The sequence below is a fragment of the Bombina bombina genome, chromosome 1 (genome assembly GCF_027579735.1).
Source record: "Bombina bombina isolate aBomBom1 chromosome 1, aBomBom1.pri, whole genome shotgun sequence".
Taxonomy (NCBI): domain Eukaryota; kingdom Metazoa; phylum Chordata; class Amphibia; order Anura; family Bombinatoridae; genus Bombina; species Bombina bombina.
Window position 1 is genome coordinate 303,593,406 of NC_069499.1, and position 26,021 is coordinate 303,619,426.

At 39.9% G+C, this 26,021-nt stretch overlaps 1 protein-coding gene across 1 annotated transcript in view; it reads left to right on the forward strand.

Annotated features, from left to right (window-relative positions):
• IQCB1 (IQ motif containing B1) overlaps window positions 1-26,021 on the forward strand; it is a 322,033-nt gene that overhangs the window by 8,908 nt on the left and 287,104 nt on the right. The window contains exons 2-3 of the mRNA XM_053698079.1: window positions 19,143-19,262; window positions 19,659-19,821. Of these exons, the coding sequence (XP_053554054.1) occupies window positions 19,166-19,262; window positions 19,659-19,821 (260 nt within the window). The 5' untranslated portion in view covers window positions 19,143-19,165. The remainder of the gene's footprint in view (window positions 1-19,142; window positions 19,263-19,658; window positions 19,822-26,021) is intronic.

Consider the following 26,021-nt stretch of genomic DNA (forward strand, 5'->3'; position numbering starts at 1 on the left):
AATAAGGAACAAAAGCCTGATCCTTCATCCTCAGGAGCGGTATCAGTTTGGAAACTATTTCCAGTTTGGAATATATCCAAGCCTTATAGAAAACCTATAGCCAGCTCCTAAGTACCCATGAAGGTGCGAACCTTATTCCAGCTCAGCTGGTATGGGGCAGATTATGTTTTCTTCAAAGAAATTTTTATCAATTCAGTTCTCAATTTCTGGTTTCAGAACATTGTTTCAGAAAGGTACAGAATTGGCTTCAGTTAAGGCCTCCTGCTAAGAGATTTTTTTCTTTCCCGTGTCCCAGTTAACACAGCAAAGGCTCAGCATTTCTGAAATGTGTTTTCAGATCTAGAGTTGGCTGGAGTAATTATGCCAGTTCCAGTTCTGGAACAGGGGCTGGGGTTTTATTTTATCTCTTCATTGTACCAAAGAAGGTCAATTCCTTCAGACCAGTTCCGGATCTATCAATATTGAATCGTTATGTAAGGATACCAACATTCAAGATGGTTACTGTAGGACTATCCTGCCTTTTGTTTAGCAAGGGCATTATATGTCTACAATAGATTTACAGGATGTGTATCTGAATATTCCGATTCATCCAGATCACTTTTAGTGTCTGAGATTCTCTTTTTAGACAAGCATTACCAGTTTTGTGGCTCTACCGTTTGGCCTAGTCTCAGTTCCAAGAATTTTTTCAAAGGTTCTCGGTGCCCTTCTTTCTGTAATCAGAGAACAGGGTTTTGGTATTTCCTTATTGGACGATATCTGGGTACTTGCTCAGTCTTCTCATTTTCGAAGAATCTCATACGAATCGACTTGTGTTGTTTCTTCAAGTTCATGGTTGGAGGATCAATTTACCAATCAGTTCATTGATTCCTCAGACAAGGGTAACCTTTTTAGGTTTCTAGATAGATTCAGTGTCTATGACTCTGTCCTTGTCAGACAAGAGAAGTTTAACATTGATATCAGCTTGTCAAAACCTTCAGTCACAATCATTCCCTTTGGTAGCCTTATGCATGGAAATTTTAGGTCTTAGGACTGCCGCATCAGATGCGATCTCCTTTGCTCGTTTTCACATGCGACCTCTTCAGCTCTGTATGCTGAACCAATGGTGCAGGGATTACTCAAAGATATCTCAATTAATATCTTTAAACCGATTATACGACACTCTCTGACATGGTGGACAGATCACCATCATTTAGTTCAGGGGGCTTCTTTGTTTTTCCGACCTGGACTATAATCTCAACAGATGCAAGTCTTACAGGTTGGGGAGCTGTGTGGGGGTATCTGACGGCACAAGGGGTTTGGGAATCTCAGGAGGTGAGATTTCCGATCAATATTTTGGAACTCCGTGCAATTTTCAGAGCTCTTCAGTCTTGGCCTCTTCTGAAGAGAGAGTTGTTCATTTGTTTTCAGATAGACAATGCCACAACTGTGGCATACATCAATCATCAAGGAGGGACTCTCAGTCCTCTGGCTATGACAGAAGTATCTCGAATTTTGGTTTGGGCGGAATCCAGCTCCTGTCTAATCTCTGCGGTTCATATCCCAGGTATGGACAATTGGAAAGCGGATTATCTCAGTCGCCAAACGTTGCACCTGGGCGAATGGTCTTCACCCAGAGGTATTTCCTCAGATTGTTCAAATGTGGGAACTCCCAGAAATAGATCTGATGGCTTCTCATCTAAACAAGAAACTTCCCTGGTATCTGTCCGGATCCCGGGATCCTCGGGCGGAGGCAGTGGATGCATTATCTCTTCCTTACAAGTGTCATCCTGCCTATATCTTTCCGCCTCTAGTTCTTCTTCCAAGGGTATTCTCCAATATTCTAAAGGAATGCTCGTTTGTCCTGCTGGTAGCTCCAGCATGGTCTCACAGGTTTTGGTATGCGGATCTTGTCCGGATGGCCTCTTGCCAGCTGTGGACTCTTCCGTTAAGACCAGTCTTTCTGTCTCAAGGTTCTTTTTTCCATCAGGATCTCAAAACCTTAATTTTAAGGTGTGGAGTTTGAACGCTTGATTCTTGGTCAAAGAGGTTTCTCTGACTCTGTGATTGATACTATGTGACAGGCTCGTAAATCTGTATCTAGAGAGATATATTATAGAGTCTGGAAGACTTATATTTCTTCAGGATGGTTTAGATAAAGGTTTGTCCGCAAGTTTCTTGAAAGACAAATCTCTGCTCTTTCTGTTCTTTTTCACAGAAGGATTGCTAATCTTCCTGATATTCATTGTTTTGTACAACCTTTGGTTCGTATAAAACTTGTCATTAAGTCAATTTCTCCTCCTTGGAGTTTGAATTTGGTTCTGGGGGTTCTTCAAGCTCCTCCTTTTGAACCCATGCATTCTTTGGACGTTATATAACTTTCTTGGAAAGTTTTGTTTCTTTTGGCCATCTCTTCTGCCAGAAGAGTCTCTGAATTATCTACTCTTTTTTGTGAGTCTCCTTTTCTGATTTTGCATCAGGATAAGGCGGTGCTGCGAACTTCGTTTGATTTTTTTACCTAAGGTTGTGAATTCTAACAACATTAGTAGAGAAATTGTGGTTCCTTCATTATGTCCTAATCCTATGAATTCTAAGGAGAAATCATTGCATTCTTTGGATGCTGTTAGAGCTTTCTAATATTATGTTGAAGCTACTAAGTCTTTCCGAAAGACTTCTAGTCTATTTGTCATCTTTTCCGGTTCTAGAAAAGACCAGAAAGCTTCTGCCATTTCTTTGGCATCTTGGTTGAAATCTTTATTTCATCATGCCTATGTTTAGTCGGGTAACACTCCGCCTCAAAGGATTACAGCTCATTCTACTAGGTCAGTTTCTACTTCCTGGGCATTTAAGAATGAAGCTTCGGTTGATCAGATTTGCAAAACAGCAACTTGGTCCTCTTTGCATACTTTTACTAAATTCTACCATTTTTGATGTGTTTTCTTCTTCTGAAGCAGTTTTTGGTAGAAACGTACTTCAGGCAGTGGTTTCAGTTTGAATCTTCTGCTTATGTTTTTTCATTAAATTTTATTCTGGGTGTGGATTATTTTCAGCAGGAATTGGCTGTCTTTATTTTATCCCTCCCTCTCTAGTGACTCTTGTGTGGAAAGATCCACATCTTGGGTAATCATTATCCCATACGTCACTAGCTCATGGACACTTGCTAATTACATGAAAGAAAACATAATTTATGTAAGAACTTACCTGATAAATTCATTTCTTTCATATTAGCAAGAGTCCATGAGGCCTGCCCTTTTTTGTGGTGGTTTTGATTTTTTTGTATAAAGCACAATTATTCCAATTCCTTATTTTATATGCTTTCGCACTTATTTCTTATCACCCCACTTCTTGGCTATTCGTTAAACTGAATTGTGGGTGTGGTGAGGGGTGTATTTATAGGCATTTTAAGGTTTGGGAAACTTTGCCCCTCCTGGTAGGAATGTATATCCCATACGTCACTAGCTCATGGACTCTTGCTAATATGAAAGAAATGAATTTATCAGGTAAGTTCTTACATAAATTATGTTTTTTTGGTCTGGCAGAAATAATTTCCACGGTTACTGGTGGAAAGGGATTTTTCTTTTACCACAGGATAAGAAGAATAGACCCAAGGGTCGTCAGACTTCTAATTTTCGTAACTTCAAGAGACAGAGCTCTTCCTCGTCTTCTAAATCTGAGCAAGCCAAAACTTCTTGGAGAGCTAGCCAGCCCTGTAACAAGGGTAAGCAATCCAGAAAGCCTTACACTGACGCTAAGTCAGCATAAAGGGGCTGCTCCCAATCCAGTTCTGGATCAGGTAGGGGACAGGCTTTCCTTCTTTCAGCAGGCTTGGATTTGCAACGTTCCAGATCCTTGAGCAGTGGATGTAGTCTCCCAGGGATACAGGATAGGATTTAAGTCTTGTCCCCCCCCAGGGAGAGATTCCTATTATCAAGATTATCTGTAAACTAGGTAAAGAGCGAGGCCTTCTTAAACTGCGTAAGAGATTTGTCCTCTCTAGGAGTAATTATCCCAGTTCCTCTAGCAGAACAGGGTCAGGGTTTTTATTTTAAAAAAAAGGAACTTTTCGATCCATTCTAGACTTAAAGTCTCTCAACAAGTTTCTCAAGGTCCTGTCCTTCAAAATGGAAACTATTCGTTCTATTCTCCCTCTAGTTCAGGAGGGTCAGTTTATGACCACCATAGACGTAAAGGATGTATATCTTCATGTGCCTATCCACAGGGAACATTTCAAGTTCCTGAGGTTTGCTTTTTTGGATCATCGTTTCCAATTTGTAGCCCTGCCTTTCGGCCTCGCCACTGCTCCTCAAATCTTTACGAAGGTTCTAGGGGCTGTTTTGGCTGTGGCCAGATCTCTAGGAATTGCGGTGGCTCCTTACCTGGACGATATCTTGTTCCAGGCGCCATCTTTTCAGTTAGCAAGACCCATACAGATTCTCTGTTAGCTATTCTCCGCTCTCACGAGTGGAAGGTGAATCTAGGGAAAAGTTCCTTGGTGCCAAGTACCAGGGTATGTTTTCTGGGGACAATCATAAACTCAGTATCTATGAAGATTAATTTGACAGAGGTCAGAAGAATCAGGCTTCTGGAGGCCTGTCGTTCTCTTCAGTCCTCTGTTCGTCCATCAGTGGCAGTATGCATGGAAGTAATTGGGCTCCTAGTGGCATCCATGAACATTATTCTGTTTGCTCACTTCCATCTGAGACCTCTACAGTTATGTATGCTCAATTAGTGGAACGGAGACCATTCAGATCTCTCTCAGAGGATAGTTTTAGATTCTCTGAAAAGGATTTCTCTATCTTGGTTGATCTCCCAAGACCATTTGTCTCAGGGTTCTTGTTTCCTGAGACCTTCTTGAGAGATTGTGACCACGGATGCCAGCCTGTTAGGCTGGGGAGCAGTTTGGGGGTCCCTAAGAGCTCAGGGACTTTGGACTCAGGAGGAGTCTGCCCTCCCTATAAATATCCTAGAATTGAGAGCAATTCTCAATGCTTTAACAGCTTGGCCTCAACTGGGTTTAGTCTGATTTATCAGATTTCAATCGGACAACATCACTTTGGGGGCGTATATCAGTCACTAGGGAGGAACTCTAAGCTTGTTAGCTATGAAGGATGTGACTCGTATTCTTCAGTAGACAGAGTCTCACAATTGTCATCTCTCTGCCATTCATATTCCAGGGGTGGACAACTGGGAATCAGACGTTTCATCCAGGGGAATGGGCTCTCCATCCGGAAGGTTTCTCGATGTAAACCCTCAAATGGGGAGTTCCGGAGCTGGATCTGATGGCATCTCGTCTAAACGCCAAGCTTCCAAAATACGGAGCAAGATCAAGAGATCCTCAAGCAGCTCTGGTAGACGCACTTTCACTGCCATGGGATTTCAGTCTAATTTATCTGTTTCCTCCGGTCGCTCTTCTTTCTCGGGTGGTTGGTCGTATCAAACAGGAGCAGGCTTTGGTGATTCTCATAGCTCCAGCGTAGCCTTGCAGAACTTGGTTTGTAGACCTAGTGAAGATGTCATCATTTCCCCCGTGGAAATTGCCTCTGAGGAAGGATCTTCTTCTTTAGGGTCCCTTCCTCCATCTCAACTTAGTCTCTCTGAAGCTGACTGCTTGGAGATTGAACGCTTAGTCTTGTCCAGACAAGGTTTTTTTTCTGGGAAGGTTATTGAGACTATGATTCAGGCTTGTAAGGCTATTACTCGCAAGATTTATTATAAGGTATGGCGTTAATCCCTTAATTGGTGTGGTTCTAGGGGTTTTTCTTGGAGTTAGGTGAGAATTCCCCATATTCTGTCCGTTCTTCAGGAGGGCCTGGAGAAGGATTTATCAGTCAGTACCATAAAGGGTCAGATTTCGGCTCTGTCGATTCTTCTGCAGAAGCGTCTGGCAATTTTGCCAGATGTTCAATCTTTTGTCCAGGCTTTAGTTAGAATCAGGCCTGTGTTTAGGTCAATTGCTCCTCCTTGTTGTCTTAATCTGGTTCTTAAAGTTCTACAACAGGATCCATTTGAGCCTATGCATTCTGTTGATATTGTTATTGTCCTGGAAGGTTTTGTTTCTACGGGCAGAAGAAATTGCCAATAGAGTTTTGGAGCTTTCGGCTCTACAGTGTGATTCTTATTCTTATTATTTGTAGAGCGCCAAACAGATTCCGCAGCACTATAAACATAGACGGAATACAAGGAAACATTTATAGGGATCAGACGGGTAGAGAGCCCTGCCAAGAATCGCACTGTTGTAGTCAGCTCTAAAGAAGGTGATCTACAAACAGCATGGCTCTTAGGCTTACATGCTAAGGGGGTTCAAGGGGATAGCAATGGAGGAGAGGAAACGGTATAAAGACAGGTTATTGTAGGTTGTATGCATCCCTGAACAGTAGAGTCTTTAGGGAGCACTTTCAAAACTAGGGGAGAGTCTTGTGGAGCGAGGCAGAGAGTCTCACAAGATGGGAGCCAGTCTGGAGAAATCCTGCGGGAGTGTGAGTAGGTAACAAGAGTGGAGGAGAGTAGGAGGTTATGAGCAGAGCTAAGGGAACGGGAGGGAGAGTATCTGGAGACAAGGTCTGAGATATAGGGGGAGCAGTGCAGTTGAGGGCTTTGTATGTCAGAGTGAGAATTTTGTGTTTAATCCTGGAGGCAAGAGGAAGCCATTGAAGGGATTGACAGACAGGTACAGCAGATGAAGAGCAATGTGTAAGGAAGATGAGCCTGGCAGAGGCATTCATTATGGATTGTAAAGGAGCTAAGCGGCTGCTGGGGAGACCAGAGAGGACAGAGTTGCAGTAATCGAGGTGGGAAAGGATGAGAGAGTGGATTAAAATCTTAGTTGTGTCTTGTGTAAGGAAATGTCTAATTTTAGAGATGTTTTTAAGGTGAAAGCGGCAGGATTTAGCCAAGGACTGAATGTGAGGAGTGAAAGAAAGATTTGAGTCAAGTTTGACCCTAAGACATCCGACATGCGGGGTAGGGGTAATGATGGAGTTGTTGACTTTTGGAAGAAGGGGGTAAAATAAGGAGTTCAGTTTTGGAGAGATTTAGCTTAAGGTGGTGAGAGGACATCCAGAAAGAGATGTGACAAAGACAGTTAGTGACACGGGTTAGCAAGGAAGGAGATAGGTCTGGTGCAGAAAAGTAGATTTGGGTGTCATCGGCATACAAATGATATTGGAACCTGTGGGACTTTATTAGGGAACCTAATGATGACATGTAGATTGAGAAGAGAGAGGGACCGAGGACAGAGCCTTGCAGTACCCATACAGAAAGTGGTGACGGGGCAGAGGAGGCCCCAGAGAAGGCTACACTAAAGGTACGGTTTGACAGGTAGGAAGAGAACCACGAGAAGGCTGTGTCACAAATGCGGAAGGATTGGAGGGTTTGGAGCAAAAGAGGATGGTCAACAGCATCAATGGCTGCTGACAGATCAAGGAGGATAAGCAGAGAGAAGTGGCCTTTTGATATTGCTGTAAGTAGGTCGTTGGTAATCTTAACGATTGCTGTCTCTGTGGAGTGATAGGGACGAAATCCAGATTGCAGTGGGTCGAGGAGGGAGTTTAATGTAAGGAAATGGGATAGATGTGCATATACTAGCTTTTCGAGAAGCTTTGAGGCAAGAGGGAGTAGGGAAATAAGGCAGTAGTTGGATGAGGAGGTTAGATCAAGAGATGGTTTTTTGAGGATAAATGTGACCAGTGCATTTTCAGGGATGAGGGAAATATACCTGTGTTGAAGGAGAGGTTAAAAATGTGTGTGAGTATAGGGGTAAGGGTAGAAAAGAAGGAGGGGAGCAGCTGTGAGGGGATAGGATCAAGAGGACAGGTTGTGAGGTCAGAGCTCAGTATAAGTGCTGAAACTTCTTCCTCAGTCACAGTGGAGAAAGAGCTAAATTTATGGCTATGTGGGTTGTGATCGATTGCGAGCGTTTGAGGGGGTGAGAGAATAAAAGTATTTTGAGAGCTGATTTAGTTTCTGATGGAGTCGATTTTGTTATTGAAGTGGCTGGCAAAGTCTTGAGCTGACCGAGAAGTTGTATTAGGGGGTGGGGGTGGGAGGAGAAGATTATTGAAAGTGGAGAACAGATGTTTTGGATTTGAAGAAAGATTAGAGATAAGAGTAGAGAAGTAATGTTGCTTATAGAGATTAAGGGCAGAGTAGTAGGAATTTAAAATTAACTTGTAATGAAGGAAATCGATGGAAATGGGCAGGATTGATCGTGCTACAGGGGATTCGTGCTGCTGGAGCTGCGGCCTATAACGGACCTTACCGCATATTGCAAATACAGAACAAGGAGCTGCATGGTTCTCAGCGCGCCTGCAAAAGGTTTGTGACAACTATCAACTATCCATTGACAATATTGTTAGTGCTAAACATACAGCGTGGCAGCAGCAGCAATATGCTCTCCCCCTTAAAGCAATGAGCATCAAATAAATAAGTAGAGACACAGACATAGGCACAACTCACAGTCCTTTTATTAGACAGTACGCAGACCATATTATAGAAGTGTGTTCATCAAAGCTGAGATTACTTGGGTCCTATCTACTGCTACTACACTTGGCCTTCCTGATCACCAGAATGGATGTAGAGCAAAGACACTAATTACTGCAACTAAGTGTGACACACTTTTTTTTCCCAAGCAAAATGGCGCCCCTACACTATTTTTTAAAACGATTCCTGCTACCAGCACAAAAGAGGAAATTAGTTGGTCCTTTTTATTTCACAGGCTGAGGGTTTTTCATTAACTTTCGCAGGTCTGATAGCAGGGGCCTGACAAACCCAGAAAACACAACTATAGCACCTGATAAATACGCTAAGGGCCATCCTAAAGATATCTTCAGCTACTCTTGTGCCAAATCTCTGCTGTACACATACCTGTGCCCCCTCTCCTTTTCCCGTCACTTTGAAAGGTGACGGGTCATATCCCACTTGCCCCTGCCCGTGATCGCCCTGTGAGGGCAAACTCCCCTGGGGGCACAGTATTGGCGAGTTGAGCTCCACAAGCCTCTGCTGGGTCACTATACTGTCTCCAACTTTGACCACATTTACAATAACCAGCACCTACTTGTCATAATGTCACAGAGAAAAAATCCACGTCTGGATAAGTCACAGAAAGCACCACAGACTAATCAGGGAGCTGTACATGCATTTTTCAAACAGACAGACCAAATATCTAACAAAAAGGACACTGAAACTTCACACATTCAACTCGAAGAGGAACAAGTAGACGTGTCAAGTAATGGCAGCTGCCCATCTCCCCCAGCCCAGACACACAAAGACGAGACTCCAATCACATATAAAGCCATGGAAGCGTTGATTGAGCAGGTCAAGTCCTGCATAAAGGATGAATGCGCAGACCTAAAAAAAGAGATCAACGACCTTGGTCATAGAGTTGACTCTTTAGAAGAACATGAATATGTAGTTTCACAGAAAATAGCGAACTTTTCAACTAACCATACTCAATAAAACCAACATATATCTGAGCTGGAAGACAAAATAGAAGATTTAGAAAATCGTTCCAGACGTGGTAATCTTCGCTTTAGAGGAGTACTGGAAACAGTCTTGAATAGTGAAATACAGGAATACCTGCAGGCCCTGTTCACTGAGATTCTTGAGGATAATACAGAAGACAACAACGTAATTCCACTAGACAGAGCACATCGAGCTCTCCGTCCAAAGCCTGCGGACGATTCTCCACCGAGAGACATTATAGTTCATTTCCAAAACTATAGACAAAAAGAGGAGATATACAATATAACTAGAAAGAGGCAAGCAATAAGCTTTCAAGGTCATAAAATCCAGGTCTACTAAGACCTTTCTTTAAGAACTTTACAGCAAAGAAGAGATTTTCAGGTTCTCACTTCGCATCTAAGCTCACTACATATCCCCTACAGGTGGGGTTTCCCTACGTCGGTGATAACCATGAAAAATGGCAAGAAGATGGAATGCACTTCTTTGTCAGATATGGATACATTTTGCAATATGATGAACATTCCACAACCTGAAAAAGGAGATTCTAATCGCCTCCACAAGCAACAAGACGGTCAGACTAGCCCTAAACCACAGAGAAGGCCAGGACCAGATATCTCATCCAAGCAAAACAAACGCAGACAAGTCCCTCAACCAACTATGGACAGAATGGACACTGATTCACCTGGATGAGTAACTAAGACCATTCAGTTTACCTTTACCTTTTACTATGCTTTTTGTTTACAGGTTGTTTACTGGTAACTCTGGAATATTACCCTCTGCTAGATGTCTGCCTGCCGGTTGACATGTGGATAAATATGAAGCAGAGACTAACTTTTTGCATTGTTATAAGACTCAAATTTACTTTCAATTTGCTAAGTAGCTGATGTTTCAGCTTTAAGTTCAAGTATGTTTCCAAAGGTTCATTTTTTTTTTTTTATATACTGTTGATGTTCTATATACTGTCTAGTTGTCTCCTAACTCTGCTTAGGATAGTGGATTATCCGGACAAATACAGGACGCTAATTATAACACATGGCACAATCACTAATTTAGACAGCTTACACTGCAAACTCACTTATAACCTTAACCAACCATAACAAACTAACCTGGATCTGATCCCCACCGCACTAACACATAGTACAATAACTAATTTAGGTAGTTTATACTATAAGCTCACCTAAAGCTTTAGTCAAATACTACAAACTACCCTGGGTCCTAACCCTCCAACACTATTACTGTCAAAATGCTTACCTTAGCCGCTGTTTAATTAGTGACGGAGGTACTATAACAAATTGTTTATTTATCCACTGACTTTGCAAGTTCCTGGGAACACAACTAACCTTAGTACTTGTCTGACACTAGACCTTTGTTCCTCTTTGCACAGTGAATATGACTTAAATGGAGGCTTTCAGGTTTACTTAATATAAGTTGAAAATTATTATCTGGGTGTACCTGATTGCCCTAGATCCAATATACCATGTACAACTACATTATAGAACATTGAGATTGTTTAATGTTAATAGAAAGTTAAAGTTATGTTGATACTGTTGAATATATGAAACAACTACTCTATCCCATGGCTCTTCCTTTTTTCTTATTTTTTTTCTTCCTTTTTTCTTGCTAATTCTGATATAACAAGTTTATACAGAATTAGTTAATCAAAGAGATCATAATAATATCTCAAGTACATCAGTGCTGCCCTTTTAACTCAGAGACTGATACTTTCTTTCTATATAAATACTTGCTACATAGATTTAATTCATCTGGATGCCCGGCTTGTATGAAAGCTCCTAAGTATTTCATTGATACTCAGTCCAGGTTAACGCGGTTCTAGAACTGACGTGATTCCTGAACTGGGAAAGATTTGAGCGGATATTTTTTACTTTAATACTATTTGTATTTGACTGATACTGGTTTTTTTATTTTTTTTTATCTTTTTTTTTTTATCCCCATTTTCTTTCCCATTCCCTTTCTTTTCCTATTATTTCCCTATGTTTGCTTATCCTAATATTCTACTCAACTCTCTCTGGCTCTTCTACATAGCTTGAATAAACTCTCTAATTGGCAATGGCGCAAACACCTCCTCAAACAGCAGGCATACTTCACATAGGGACCCAGAATGTCAAGGGCTTTCTCTCGGCAGAAAAACGCTCTATAGCTTATCACGACTTCTATAAAAGTAAAATAGACATTGTCATGATACAGGAAACCCACTTTAGGAAGCACAGTGAACCTACACTTTCTACGAGATACTATGATAAACACTTTTGCAGCTCAGGTCCCCATCGGAAAAATGGGGTAAGAATATCTTTTAGGCGTAATACCCCCTTTGAACTACTACACAAGCATATAGATAAAGAGGGTAGAATCCTAATATTAGTTGGACTATACTATGGTAGCCCAGTTACTTTGGCCAATATTTATGCCCCAAACAGACCCACTCCCCATTTTTTCCAAGTCTCTAGTTAATACAATATTAGACATTGCTAAGGGCCCTATTGTTTTAGGAGAAGATCTTAACTTCCCTATGACCCCAACATTAGATACCTCTACGGGGAAATCCTATTTGCGCAACAATGTCTTGAGAAACAACTGCACAGCCCTTCAATCTGTAAATCTCTTTGATACCTGGCGAATAGTAAATGTTAACAAGAGGGATTTCATCTTCTTTTCTCACCCAAAACACTCTTACTCCAGATTGGACTACATCCTGTGCAGTCAGACACTCCTATCACAACTTTTCCAAATTTCTCGTACTTCTTGGTCTGACCATAGCAAGGTGTCCACCACGTTAAATTGGTCTAGCAAGCCCAGTAACACATTCCACTGGAGACTTAATGACACTATTCTCACCTATCAAATTACAGTAGAGGAAATTAAAAAATCCACAACAGAATTCTTTTCCATAAATAAACCAGAGGACACGACATTCGCGAACAACTGGGAGACTTACAAGTGTTATATTCGGGGGGTATTGATAAAATATAACGCTATACAATGAAGACTACTAACAAATCACTTCAACTTGTTAACAAGTGACCTGGCTACACAGGAGGCCTTGCACAAGGCAGATCCTACTTCCACGGCAAAGCTCTCCAATCTTACTGTGGCAAGGGAAAATCTAAATAACTTTCTTATCCAAAAAGCTCATATGAGAGCCTTAACTACTAAAGCAAAATTTTTTGTGGAATTCATTAGGTCTCTTACCCAACCCTCAGGCAACACCACATCCAAAAATGAAGAGATTACCAACTCATTTATATCCTACTATACAAAGTTATACAATATAAAGAGCGCAATATTCCCCGAACAATTAGATAAAGTAACAACATATCTAACAACCGTAGAAAATCCCACTATTACAGAGGAAGACAAACAATATTTAGACTCTCCTATAACTATACAAGACATCAACTCTGTAATTAAGGCACTACCTAACAGCAAGTCACCTGGTCCGGATGGGCTTACATCGCAATTTTACCAATTATTCCATGAGCAGATCAGCCCACATTTGCATTCTCTTTTCACCGACATTGACCAAGGTAATACTCTCCCAGCATCCCTACTAGATGCATTAATTACAGTTGTTTCAAAACCAGGGAAAGCAAAAGACCTTGTAGGCAATTTTAGACCGATATCGCTTATAAATGTAGATATGAAAATATATGCAAAAATTCTTGCAAATCACATCAATACCATCTTACCTACAATAATCCATCCGGACCAGGTGGGCTTTATCAGAGGCCGAGAGGCTAAAGACAATACTATAAGACTGCTACATTCCCTACATCATGCTCACGACAATCACACTCCTATGGCTTTGCTTTCTACTGATGCGGAGAAGGCCTTTGACAGGGTGAACTGGCAATTTATGTGGAGCACCCTGTCAAAATTTGGCTTCTCTGACAAATTCATTGCTAGAATTCAGGCCTTTTACAATAAACCCAGTGCAAAGGTCAAAGTAAATGGCATGATATCCCAACCCTTTCCCATCTCTAATGGCACATGCCAAGGGTGCCCACTGTCACCTTTACTATTCGCTCTTACAGTGGAAATTCTGGCGATACAAATCAGGCAGAATCCAAATATACAAGGATTAGAGTACGGAACGATTACCCAGAAATGACTACACTCCCTGCATTGACTGAGACATTGGAAAATTATAAGCAGGTTTCCAACTTCTCAGTTAATAGGGAGAAATCTGGGTTGATGCTGATTAACTTCACATCTCAGGACATAGAAAACATAGCACAGCACACGAAATTAACCGTCACAAATAAACTTAAATATCTAGGTCTGATAATTCCCAAAGATATTTCCAAACTATTCTCAGATAATTACATATCTCTCCAGTCGAATATTACGAACCTATTGGAACAATGGCACAAACAGGGACATTTAACATGGTCTGGAAGGATCAATACAGTAAAAATAATGGTCATTCCCAAATATCTATACCTTTTTCAGACCTTACCGATGGCACTACCTAAATCCTACCTCAAGACACAACAAAAACTAATTAACTCTTTCATATGGTCTTACAAACGTCCCAGGATTGCCCAACAAACCTTATACCTTAGTAAGGAAGACGGAGGTCTCAATCTTCCTAGTATAACTAATTACTACAGGGAGTGCAGAATTATTATTCAAATGAGTATTTTGACCACATCATCCTCTTTATGCATGTTGTCTTACTCCAAGCTGTTTAGGCTCGAAAGCCTACTACCAATTAAGCATATTAGGTGATGTGCATCTCTGTAATGAGAAGGGGTGTGGTCTAATGACATCAACACCCTATATCAGGTGTGCATAATTATTAGGCAACTTCCTTTCCTTTGGCAAAATGGGTCAAAAGAAGGACTTGACAGGCTCAGAAAAGTCAAAAATAGTGAGATATCTTGCAGAGGGATGCAGCACTCTTAAAATTGCAAAGCTTCTGAAGCGTGATCATCGAACAATCAAGCGTTTCATTCAAAATAGTCAACAGGGTCGCAAGAAGCGTGTGGAAAAACCAAGGCGCAAAATAACTGCCCATGAACTGAGAAAAGTCAAGCGTGCAGCTGCCAAGATGCCACTTGCCACCAGTTTGGCCATATTTCAGAGCTGCAACATCACTGGAGTGCCCAAAAGCACAAGGTGTGCAATACTCAGAGACATGGCCAAGGTAAGAAAGGCTGAAAGACGACCACCACTGAACAAGACACACAAGCTGAAACGTCAAGACTGGGCCAAGAAATATCTCAAGACTGATTTTTCTAAGGTTTTATGGACTGATGAAATGAGAGTGCGTCTTGATGGGCCAGATGGATGGGCCCGTGGCTGGATTGGTAAAGGGCAGAGAGCTCCAGTCCGACTCAGACGCCAGCAAGGTGGAAGTGGAGTACTGGTTTGGGCTGGTATCATCAAAGATGAGCTTGTGGGGCCTTTTCGGGTTGAGGATGGAGTCAAGCTCAACTCCCAGTCCTACTGCCAGTTTCTGGAAGACACCTTCTTCAAGCAGTGGTACAGGAAGAAGTCTGCATCCTTCAAGAAAAACATGATTTTCATGCAGGACAATGCTCCATCACACGCGTCCAAGTACTCCACAGCGTGGCTGGCAAGAAAGGGTATAAAAGAAGAAAATCTAATGACATGGCCTCCTTGTTCACCTGATCTGAACCCCATTGAGAACCTGTGGTCCATCATCAAATGTGAGATTTACAAGGAGGGAAAACGGTACACCTCTCTGAACAGTGTATGGGAGGCTGTGGTTGCTGCTGCACGCAATGTTGATGGTGAACAGATCAAAACACTGACAGAACCCATGGATGGCAGGCTTTTGAGTGTCCTTGCAAAGAAAGGTGGCTATATTGGTCACTGATTTGTTTTTGTTTTGTTTTTGAATGTCAGAAATGTATATTTGTGAATGTTGAGATGTTATATTGGTTTCACTGGTAAAAATAAATAATTGAAATGGGTATATATTTGTTTTTTGTTAAGTTGCCTAATAATTATGCACAGTAATAGTCACCTGCACACACAGATATCCCCCTAAAATAGCTATAACTAAAAACAAACTAAAAACTACTTCCAAAACTATTCAGCTTTGATATTAATGAGTTTTTTGGGTTCATTGAGAACATGGTTGTTGTTCAATAATAAAATTAATCCTCAAAAATACAACTTGCCTAATAATTCTGCACTCCCTGTATAGAGCAGTGCACTTGACCAGAATAGTCCTATGGAATCATTCACCCCCTTCAAAACTATGGATAAGATGGAAAGCCACCTGACTCAAGTTAAAAACCTGAGGGATATACCCTGGCTTCCTAGGAACTCTAGGCCCCACATGCTCCAACACAATACATATGTCAAAGCTACACTTGAGGTATGGGATAACGTCGTCACTCTTATAAAGGGAGTGTCCACCACCATATCTCCTATGACTCCACTGCTTCACAATCATTTGATCTTGAAACATAGTTCTTTTAGCCATACTAATGTAAATAAGCTCCTACAAACTCTCCCGATATATCTGATTACAGATACCCGCAGAGTTAAAGACAGGACTGTGCTTAATGATGAACTAGGGTCCCTTTTTCATAGCTGGTACACATATTTACAAATTCGACAATCCATACATAACAGCCCTCATAAGAGTATGTTGATCCGCCCATTAGCTTCATTCGAACAGCTATGTGTTAATCCACATATTAAAAGAGCACATTTATCCATGATATATAAAATTCTCAGGGGCTCTTTCCTAGAGCACCGTCCCTCATATCTGAGGACATGAATGAAATTTTAGGTACAGATATTTCCCTAGGCCCACACATTATCCTCCTCAATCACATCCCGCGCCTCACTTGTATCTACCGTAAGAAATTGCTACTCACAATGTTGACCTGCGCTAAGAGGCTGATCCCCAGGTTGTGGAAAACACAAAATATACCTACAATAGCTCAATGGGTCTTAGAGGTCAACCACATCCTATCACTTGAAAAAATGCACTATTGCTTTATAGGTAAACGGGATATGATAGCCGATATTCTGTTTATTTGGGAGCAAAGGACCCATAACAATGAAACATGAAATATAAATTTTAGACTACTGAGGTCTGAAACATAGCTGTCAGTTTAGGATACCTATACACACAAAAGAACTGATCAGTTTCAGAGAGCCAGAGAGAGGTCCTAAGCTAGGTGTTACATTGAACCACAATAAGATGCTATTATACATTTTATGTCATATATTCTCTATTCTATGCACCACACCCAAACTGCCCCAGCTTTCCCTCATCCCTCCTCCTTTTTATTTTTCTTTTTTTCCTCTTCTCTTCCTCTTCCTTATTTCTTTCCTTTCTTTTATGATCTCATTTCTCCTTACATGTTATGACTTTGAAATGTTGAGATCCCCATCTCTATTTACTGCAAACTTGTTAAAAATCAGGTTGTATGTTATGTTCTCTTGATCAAAGCTGCTTTCGGATTTATAATATATATATATATATATATATATATATATATATATATATATATATATATATATATATATATATATATATATATACTAACTTGAGCAGCTATGTTGTATTTTTTCATTATTGATCAACCTAATAAAAATGATTTAAAACTAAAAAAAGAATATCATTTCTGTCATATGTCTTTGGAACCATATGAATTGGAGACTGTATAGAAGCCCTACCCTGGAGGTATGCGCTTCCTATTATTTGAGAATTGATGAAGAATTTATATATTACAGAGGACTGATTGGAATTAAAGGAACAGCCTACACCTTAGTCATCTTAAAGTCGTACCATAGATTAAGCTGCAAATAGCCTCATGTGCCTTTTCTATATCATGCAGCAGGATTGGTAAAAAGTTATGCTAAAATTAATATTGTTTCTGGCGACTTTGAAATAGCTGCCAAGCTCCGCCCACTGATGACCACAATCTGTGCTGCATGTGGTTAGATTCAACAGATTGTCAATGCTATTCAGCAGAGTGCCTAGATGTCATCAGTGGGTAGAGCTTGGCAGCCATTCCAAAGTGGCCAGAAAAATATTTATTTTTAAATAATTATTTTCCCATTCCTGTTGCATGATATTGAAAAAGTGCAGAAGGCTATTTGCAGTTTAGCCTTAGGTAAGACTTTGAGATGACTAATTTGTAGACTGTCCCTTTAAATACATCTTTTTAGTGTTTGAAGGTGTTTTTAATAAATTGGTCATTTTTTTATATTAACAAATCACATGCATGAAATGTTGTTTTTTTAAACTTGCTGTCCCTTCAGCAATGGATAACAATAGAATTAAATTGGAAAGTTGTTTAAAATTGTATGTTCTATCTGAATCATACAAGACAATTTTGGGGTTTACTATCCCTTTAAAGGGACAAAATACTTATATGTTTTTCTGTTCCTTCTAAAATAGAATGTTTCATAATGTTTAGTTGCAGTTCTTAGTTTTATGAAAAACATATGCTTCTATATTGAATCAAACAATTTGCTTTGTTTTTTTGTTGGAGTTTCACTTTATTTCTTCCTATTAGTTTCACTTTAAATTTAAGTTTAATTTGTTGCTGTATTATGTCAGAACACTTTTTTTTTTTTTTTAAGCAATCACAGGATACATATATATATTTAAATGATGTAATAACAGGAGTATTATAATGACAGTGTGTTTAAAAAAATAAAAATAAATATATATATATACACACGCACACAAATAGTGAATATTTTACACGGTGTGGTTTCCCATACAGGGCTATAATCTTGAGCGATGATGTAATAATGCTAGGCGTGGTGCCATGCCATACAGTCTGGAAAAACATCAAGTATGATGAAATGTCATGCTTTAACATATAATAATCATCTGTCAAGTTAAAAAGCAGATGCCACTTAATACAAACATTTTTATGGGACCCCACTGTAACCTTAGCTTGCTCTAAATTCTTTATTCCAATTTTAAAATATGTTGTAGGCAGCAGAGTATTTTAAGGATTGATTCAGTGTTTAAATTCATTAAGGGAAGAGTAAAGTCAGAATTAAATGTTCATGATTCAGATGATTCTGAGTGCAATGTTATACAACTTTCCATATTACTTCTGTTATCATATTTGCTTTGTTCTCTTGGTATCCTTTGTTGAAGAGTAAACCTAGATATGCTGATAGGAGCTTAGCATGTGTATTTAGGATTCTATGGCAGCAGTATTTGCAACTATGCATAATATTACCATTAACATTGTTGCAAACACTGCTACCAGATGGCTAAAGACACATGCACGCTCCTGTGCTCACCTAGAATAACTCTTTCACAAAGGATATCAAGAAAAGTAAAATTAAAAAAGTTGTTTAACCCTTTCCCTCCGGGACTTATTTGTCTACATCAGAACTGTAAACAAATAAGTAAAAATTGAAATTACGTAATCATTCATGTGATTGGGTGATTTCAATGATGGGATCGGGTCAGGGGGGAGTGCTTATGATGCTATTCACGCCCTCCAGCGCGCAATCCCATTTAGCAAGTGCCTATGGCTTCAGAACAGCCAAACGGCTAGGACGTACCATGCCATCCTAACGGAGCTTAAGCCCAGCGCAGTTAGGACGGCATGGAACGTCCTAACGGCACCGGCGGGAACGGGTTAAATATTTTGCTCAATCCTATACATTTAAGTTTAATGTGGGTAATGTGAATGTTCTATTGATAAAAATGTTTTAACTTCTTTTAGAAGAGCAAAATATAAGTAAAATCATGATTGACGATACAGACTCAAGACTTTTGGCCTTGGCATCTGAAATCGCTGAAAGCAGCAATGAAAATGTTCCTGTCCTCCTACTGAAGCTAAAAGGTATTCTGATTTAAAAAAAAAAACTTTCTAATCCGTTACTTTTAAACATTTAAGGGCACATAAAAGCCAAATGTAATTTTTCATGATTTAGATTTAAATGACAGAGCATGTAATTTACTTTTATTGTCAAATTTACTTTGTTCTTCTTGTATACTTTGTTGAAAAGCATAACCAGGTAGGCTCAGGAAGAACAATGCACTTCTGGAGCTAGTTGGTTATTGGTGACTACACATATTTGTCTCTTGCCATTGGCTCACCAGATCTGCTCAGCTAGCTCCCTCTAGTGCATTGCTTTTCTGGAGCTGACTGTGTTTAGACACTTTGCAGAGTTAAACTCTAAGCCACAGTGCATTAATAAAATGTTGTAACATAGAGCACTTTCTTTTCACAATTTAGATATTTTAAAAACTGCACCTACTGGCAGCAAAGAATTGAAAAGGCTGAAAGAAGACGTGTATAATTATGATCTGATTCAGTATTGCGTGCTTGTTCTAAAGCAAGATTACAGTCGGGTTAGAGGAGGCTGGGTCACTGCAGCAAATTTAGCCAATATAATAAGGTAATCTCCATAAGAAACCTATCATTTCACTGGCCTACTTACCACGTGACCTACTTACCGTTTCCTCTTTGGCATTACAGCTCACATTTTATAAAATGTGTTCCCTTTTCAGTATTATTTTGCCTATGTGCTATGTTTTTGTTTGTTTGTTTTTTTAGGTACCTTCATACCCAAGTTTTTAGAGACACAGAATATTAATAAAACACATTTTTAGCATCTAAAGAGGAATTTTAGATGTAGAAATGTGGAAAAATACAATTTGTGTATATTCATATTTGATTTTTAGTGATTATTCCATGAATGATCATACATGTTGTTCACTTTCTATGTAGCTGCCCATATCCAATTCTTGTCAGTCGTAATGCTTTACTTCCTCTGAATATATAATTATTTTGTCTATATTGGTGCGTAAGTTTAGTATTTAGAATCTCTTGTCTGCTTTTTTTTATTATTATTATTTTCTTGTCTTAGACATTTTAATTGGACACTTTTTTTTAAACATGTTTCTATTCTGGATTTATGCCACCAGTTCATTTATTGTTCTTTTTTTATGCTGTTTAAAGGGACACTGAACCCAAATTTTTTTATTTCATGATTCAGATAGAGCATGAAATTTTAAGCAACTTTCTAATTTACTCCTATTATCAATTTTTTTTGTTCTCTTGCTGTCTTTATTTTAAAAGCAGGAATGTAGGGGGCGGAGCCAACTGCCGAGCCAGCTAGACGTGTATGCTTGTAGCTCCAGGCTCATAGATAACATTTACTAATTTATTTAGCGTCTACAGAGCCCAAACTTGTTCTAAATTACTCTAAAAGATTAAAGCTACATGTAATATTCATTAGGGGCCGAAGCCAACTCAATCAAGGAGCACAACGCTGAAACCTACCTTTAAGCTACCCCACACAGGCGTTCCGGCTGGAGCCTATATCTCAACAGTATGGAAATTACGGAAGCCCTTACAGTTTGGGAACAACGTACCCAGCAAAGTTTGGATCAACACTTTCGAAGCATGAAGGAGGACCTGATGTCATTGTTGCTAGCACTCACTCCACAGGGAACCCACACGGAGGAGGCCGTAGATCCGACACAACACACCGAGGCTGATAAGACAACAACTGAGCTTGTGCGGGGGATTACCTCTGGCAGCGCCATGCCGCACTCTGAGCTTTACGAGATAGGTCATCTATTGGCTTTTCCCTCTCCACAGCCCATCCAGGTGAAATCGGAACCCGGTGACAATATCACTGCGACAGCAGTGTGCACGCTTGTTATGCCGCCATCTTGGACCTTACATACTTACCCTCCTCCTTTTGCCTATGTTTGGGACGCTGCCTTTGCCCCGGGAAACCACTTCTATGGAGCTATAATGACATCGGCATCGTTGGCGCTGCAGAGCTTGATCAAAATTACTTCGTCAGCAGACGCGCACACAGACACCGGTTCCAGCTTCTTACCGAGATGTCTCCAGTCTCCCAGAGTCGGCACATCACAAACAGATGAGACATACTTCTCCCATAGGGCTAATACGGGAATCGGCTAGAGCTGTGGTATTTCTTTCCCCTTGCTGGGTGGCTTCTCCTGTGTGAGACTTTGCACTGAACTTTTTAAAGAAAGCCTATGCTATGTAAATGTACTCGCACACTCTGCATTAATATTTCCAAAAACTCCGGATCAAGACCCCCCAGCTCTGTATTTGTTTTTACGTTAGCATATCCCTGAGATTTGTTGCTACAAAGCACTCTCTATCCTGTCCTCCTGAATACAGACTTCATTGCGTCTTTTATCTTATATACTCCTGTGGCACTATTTCATAAACCATGCTATTTAGACCTCCATGTTGTCAATGCTGTATCAGGGTTTGTGTGCTGCTCATTTTTACTATGCATTCACCTTGGAACTTCAGGGTTATGGAGGTGATATGTAGATATGTGCCCATGTCTGTGGAGATACGTAAATAATATTTTTACATAACCCTGTGCAACATAAAGTCACTGCTTGAATATAACCTGCCTGTACAGGATATACTATGTAAATACCTTCTTTTGCTGGGCCTTGTTTGCTTAATATAGACTAGAGGGTATGAGTTTAGATGGTTAACCCCTATGATATGCACTTAACACTGTAGATGGCAGGAAGGTCCGCTATCACGCCATATTCTCTCACCAGAAGTAGTCAATCTCAGCTCAGATTGAAAGTTATCTTTTATATTAGCTCATAGGTTAAGGGTCACTTCTATAACTACCAATCCATAGAACCCCTAATTCTATCAATACCTCTTCCCGGTTTAAGCCTACATAGAGACTGATAAACTCAAGAAAAGCAGTTTCTCTCTACGCAGTTAACGCCATTTTCTATATGCCTCATCTAGGCTACCGGATTTAACTTGTTCAGGACTATGACATCTATATTACTCTAAATGTGAGCTGTTATAGTCATGTCTGTATTGAGTAACAAGGTACAGCCATTAACTATTAACTATTTACATTACGCTATAGAACAGGTCTTTATTGTATTTGACTTTGCTCAGCCTGCACAAAAACCACTGTATGTTTGGCAACTCTTTAGGTCTTTGCTAATATGATTTTGTCCTCTTTCATATACATATGCAGTATCATATAAGAGGCCTACCACTTTCACCCACTTACGGATTATAAGGAGTTAGAAATAGGCGTTAGTTAATATCAAAGCTTTTACAGCTCACATAGTTAATACTACTATTATAGTTGAGCACTTTTATAGTTATTTATATTTTGTTGCATATTAGCGTTTTTAACCCTGTGTTGTGCAAATTTTTCTAAAATTATGGGACACGGTTTATATATATATATATGTCCACTCCTTATAACACCTGCCCCAGCTCCAATGATACATTGATATAATTCTCTTATGTAACTTTAAACGCCATGCCTACTTGCAACTAGTGTACTACAGTAAATTAAGATAGCCATTAGCACTTTTCCCCTATATATATTATTATGCCTTGGTGCTTATTAACCCTGCTCTGTGTACATCTCCTTCAGACTGTGGGACATGATTTATATATATCCGCCTCTTATACTATCTGCCCCAGCTCTAAAGATAAATTGGTATAACTCTCTCATGCAAGATGACCATTTAATTTTAAACGCCATATCTCCTCGCAACTAGTGTATTATTATCGATTAAAATTGGCATTAGCATCTTGCCCCTCGCCATGTACTCCCCCCTTATTAACATTATTTGGCCTCCTCAATTTTAAAAGTGCTCCGCCCTCCCTCCCTTTTCTCCCTTAATTTTTTCTAAGCGGCTCTTGCCCGCTGTATCCCATCACCCCACTCCACTTTTACTAATCCAGCTCATATTGGTCTCATTCTAAAACCCTTCTGGACTCCTATATTTATTTTTTGCCTCTCATGGTAATCCTTCGGGTTGCCAAGAATTCAGATAAGGGTTCTTTTTCTTTATCATCTGATATTTCAGATTACTGAGCTGTGACCATTACACTGTTTTCCAAATAAAAAAAAAAAAAAAAAGAGGTACCTATTATATAGACTCTAATTTATGCTAGACCACATTTTCTGCGCTATCTCACATATTGACTTATGGGACTGTTTCCCCCACTTGATCATACTGTTTCCCAGTGCTTGTCCTTCGACCATTTACATGATATACTATTATGGTTTTAAATACTGTAACCTATTTGTTCATAGATATACAATTACCTTTCTTGGTCTGTATGTAATCAGCTGTTTGATTATCTGAGTCTTATTATGCCATGTATGTTCTTGAGACCTCAATAAAAAATTTTGTTCAAAAAAAAAAAGCAGGAATGTAAATCTTAGCAGCCAGCCCATTTTAGGTTCAGCACCATGGATAGCGCTTGCTTATTGAAGGGTTACATTTACCCACCAATAAGCAAGCATAACCCAGATTCTCAACCAAAAATGGGCTGGCTCCTATGCATCACATTAATGCTTTTTAAATAAAGATAGCAAGAGAACAAAAAAATGATAATAGGAGTAAATTAGAAAGTTGCTTAAAATTTGATGCTCTATCTGAATCATGAAAGAAAAAAATTGGGTTCATTGTCCCTTTAAAGCAGAGCCACACTTCTTGACTATGAGCTGCATTATAATTAGATTGAAAGTAAGTAAAGTTGTTTTGCTAATAACAATTTTTACTATATCACTCAAATGTTAAACAAAAGGGAAAGTCCATGGTTTTTCATGCTTACTTAAAGGGACACTGACCCCAAATTTTTTCTTTTGTAATTCAGAAAGAGCTTGCAATTTTAAGCAACTTTCTAATTTACTCCTATTATCAATTTTTCTTCGTTCTCTTGCTATCATTATTTGAAAAAGAAGGCATCTAAGCTTTTTTTTGGTTTCAGTACTCTGGACAGCACTTTTTTATTAGTAGATGAATTTATCCACCAATCAGCAAGGACAACCCAGGTTGTTCACAAAAATGGGCCGGCATCTAAACTTACATTCTTGCATTTCAAATAAAGATACAAAGAGAATGAAGAAAATTTGATAATAGGAGTAAACTAGAAAGTTGCTTAAAATTTCATGCTCAATCTGAATCACGAAAGAAAATTTTTGGGTACAGTGTCCCTTTAAAGGAGCAGTAAATACAGTAGATTTGCATAATAATAATTATAATAATAATAATAATAATTTGCGATTTATATAGCGCTTTTCTCCCTGTGAGACTCAAAGCACTTTACAAATATATTGTACCAACATAAGACATAAAAGTTAGGAGTTTCTGAAGGTCAGATAAGCGGACTGAATGCCTGATGGAAGAGGTGGGTCTTTAGCTTTTTTTTAAAAGTCTGTAAGGACGGTGCCTCTCTGATTGCGCACGGTAAAGAGTTCCAGAAAGTAGGTGCAGCGTGGCAGAATGCTCTGGAGCCTGAGTTTGTCCTTATTCTTGGCACTGAGTGGAGGGATGTGTTGGCTGACCTAAGTGAACGGGATGGGATGTAGGGTGTCAGGAGCTCTTTCAGGTACTGTGGGCCTTGGTTGTTTAAGGCTTTGAAGGTCAGCAGGCCAATTTTAAAATATGTTCGCCATTTAATTGGAAGCCAATGCAGGGAGTGGAGAACAGGTGTTATGTGGCAGGAGCGAGTTTGATTGGTCAATAGTCTTGCTGCTGCGTTTTGTACTGTCTGAAGGCGATGGAGTTCTTTTTTTGGGAGGCCCAAGTAAAGTGCATTGCAGTAATCTAGCCTAGAGGATACAAATGCATGGATTAATGTTGGCATATCATCCGGTGGAATTAAGTGTTGTATCCTGGCTATGTTTTTCAGGAAATCTGCTGTTTAAAAGATAGTCCAGCGTCAATCAGCACTCCGAGGTTTTGTACCTTTGCTGAACTAACGAGTTCAGAACCTCCAAGCTCCAGGCCAATTGGGTGATCGTGGGATATTTTTGATGCCGGGGTCCCCTCACCAAGAGTAACTCTGTTTTGTCCGGGTTCACTTTGAGACAGCTAGCATTCATCCATTCTATGAGGTCTGTTAAGCAACTGTTTATGCGGCATGCTGGGTCTGTAGTATCTGGAGCAAAGGAGAAGTAGAGTTGTGTGTCATCAGCGTAACAATGATACCTTAGGCCATGTCGGTTAATGATGTCCCTCAGTGGTAGTAAGTAAATTGCGAATAGCATGGGAGACAGGATAGATCCTTGTGGAACTCCGCAGGCCAGTTCTGTTGGTGCTGATGAGCTTGATCCTGATATTACTCTCTGTGATCTACCAGCTAGGAAGGATTTAAACCAGTTAAGGACTGTGCCTCCTAGACCACAGATGTACTGCAAGCGCTCTATTAGAATCCTATGGTCAATGGTGTCAAATGCAGCTGAGAGATCCAGGAGGATTAGAATGGAGTAATCACCTTTGTCTCTTGCCATGAGGAGATCATTTAGCACTCGGACTAGCGCTGTTTCAGTGCTGTGGCGGCATCTGAAGCCTGACTGGAAGGGATCGAATATGTTTAGGCGTGATAGATGGGCTTCCAGTTGAGTTGCCACTACTTTTTCAATTACTTTCCCAAGAAATGGGAGGTTGGATACTGGTCTGTAATTAGTCATGCAGTCTGGGTCTAATAAAGGTTTCTTTAGGAGTGGTTTTACCACAGCTTCTTTTAGAGGATCTGGAAAGTCTCCTGTTTTTAGTGAACACTGCACTATTTTTGTGAGGACTGGGGCGAGTGTTT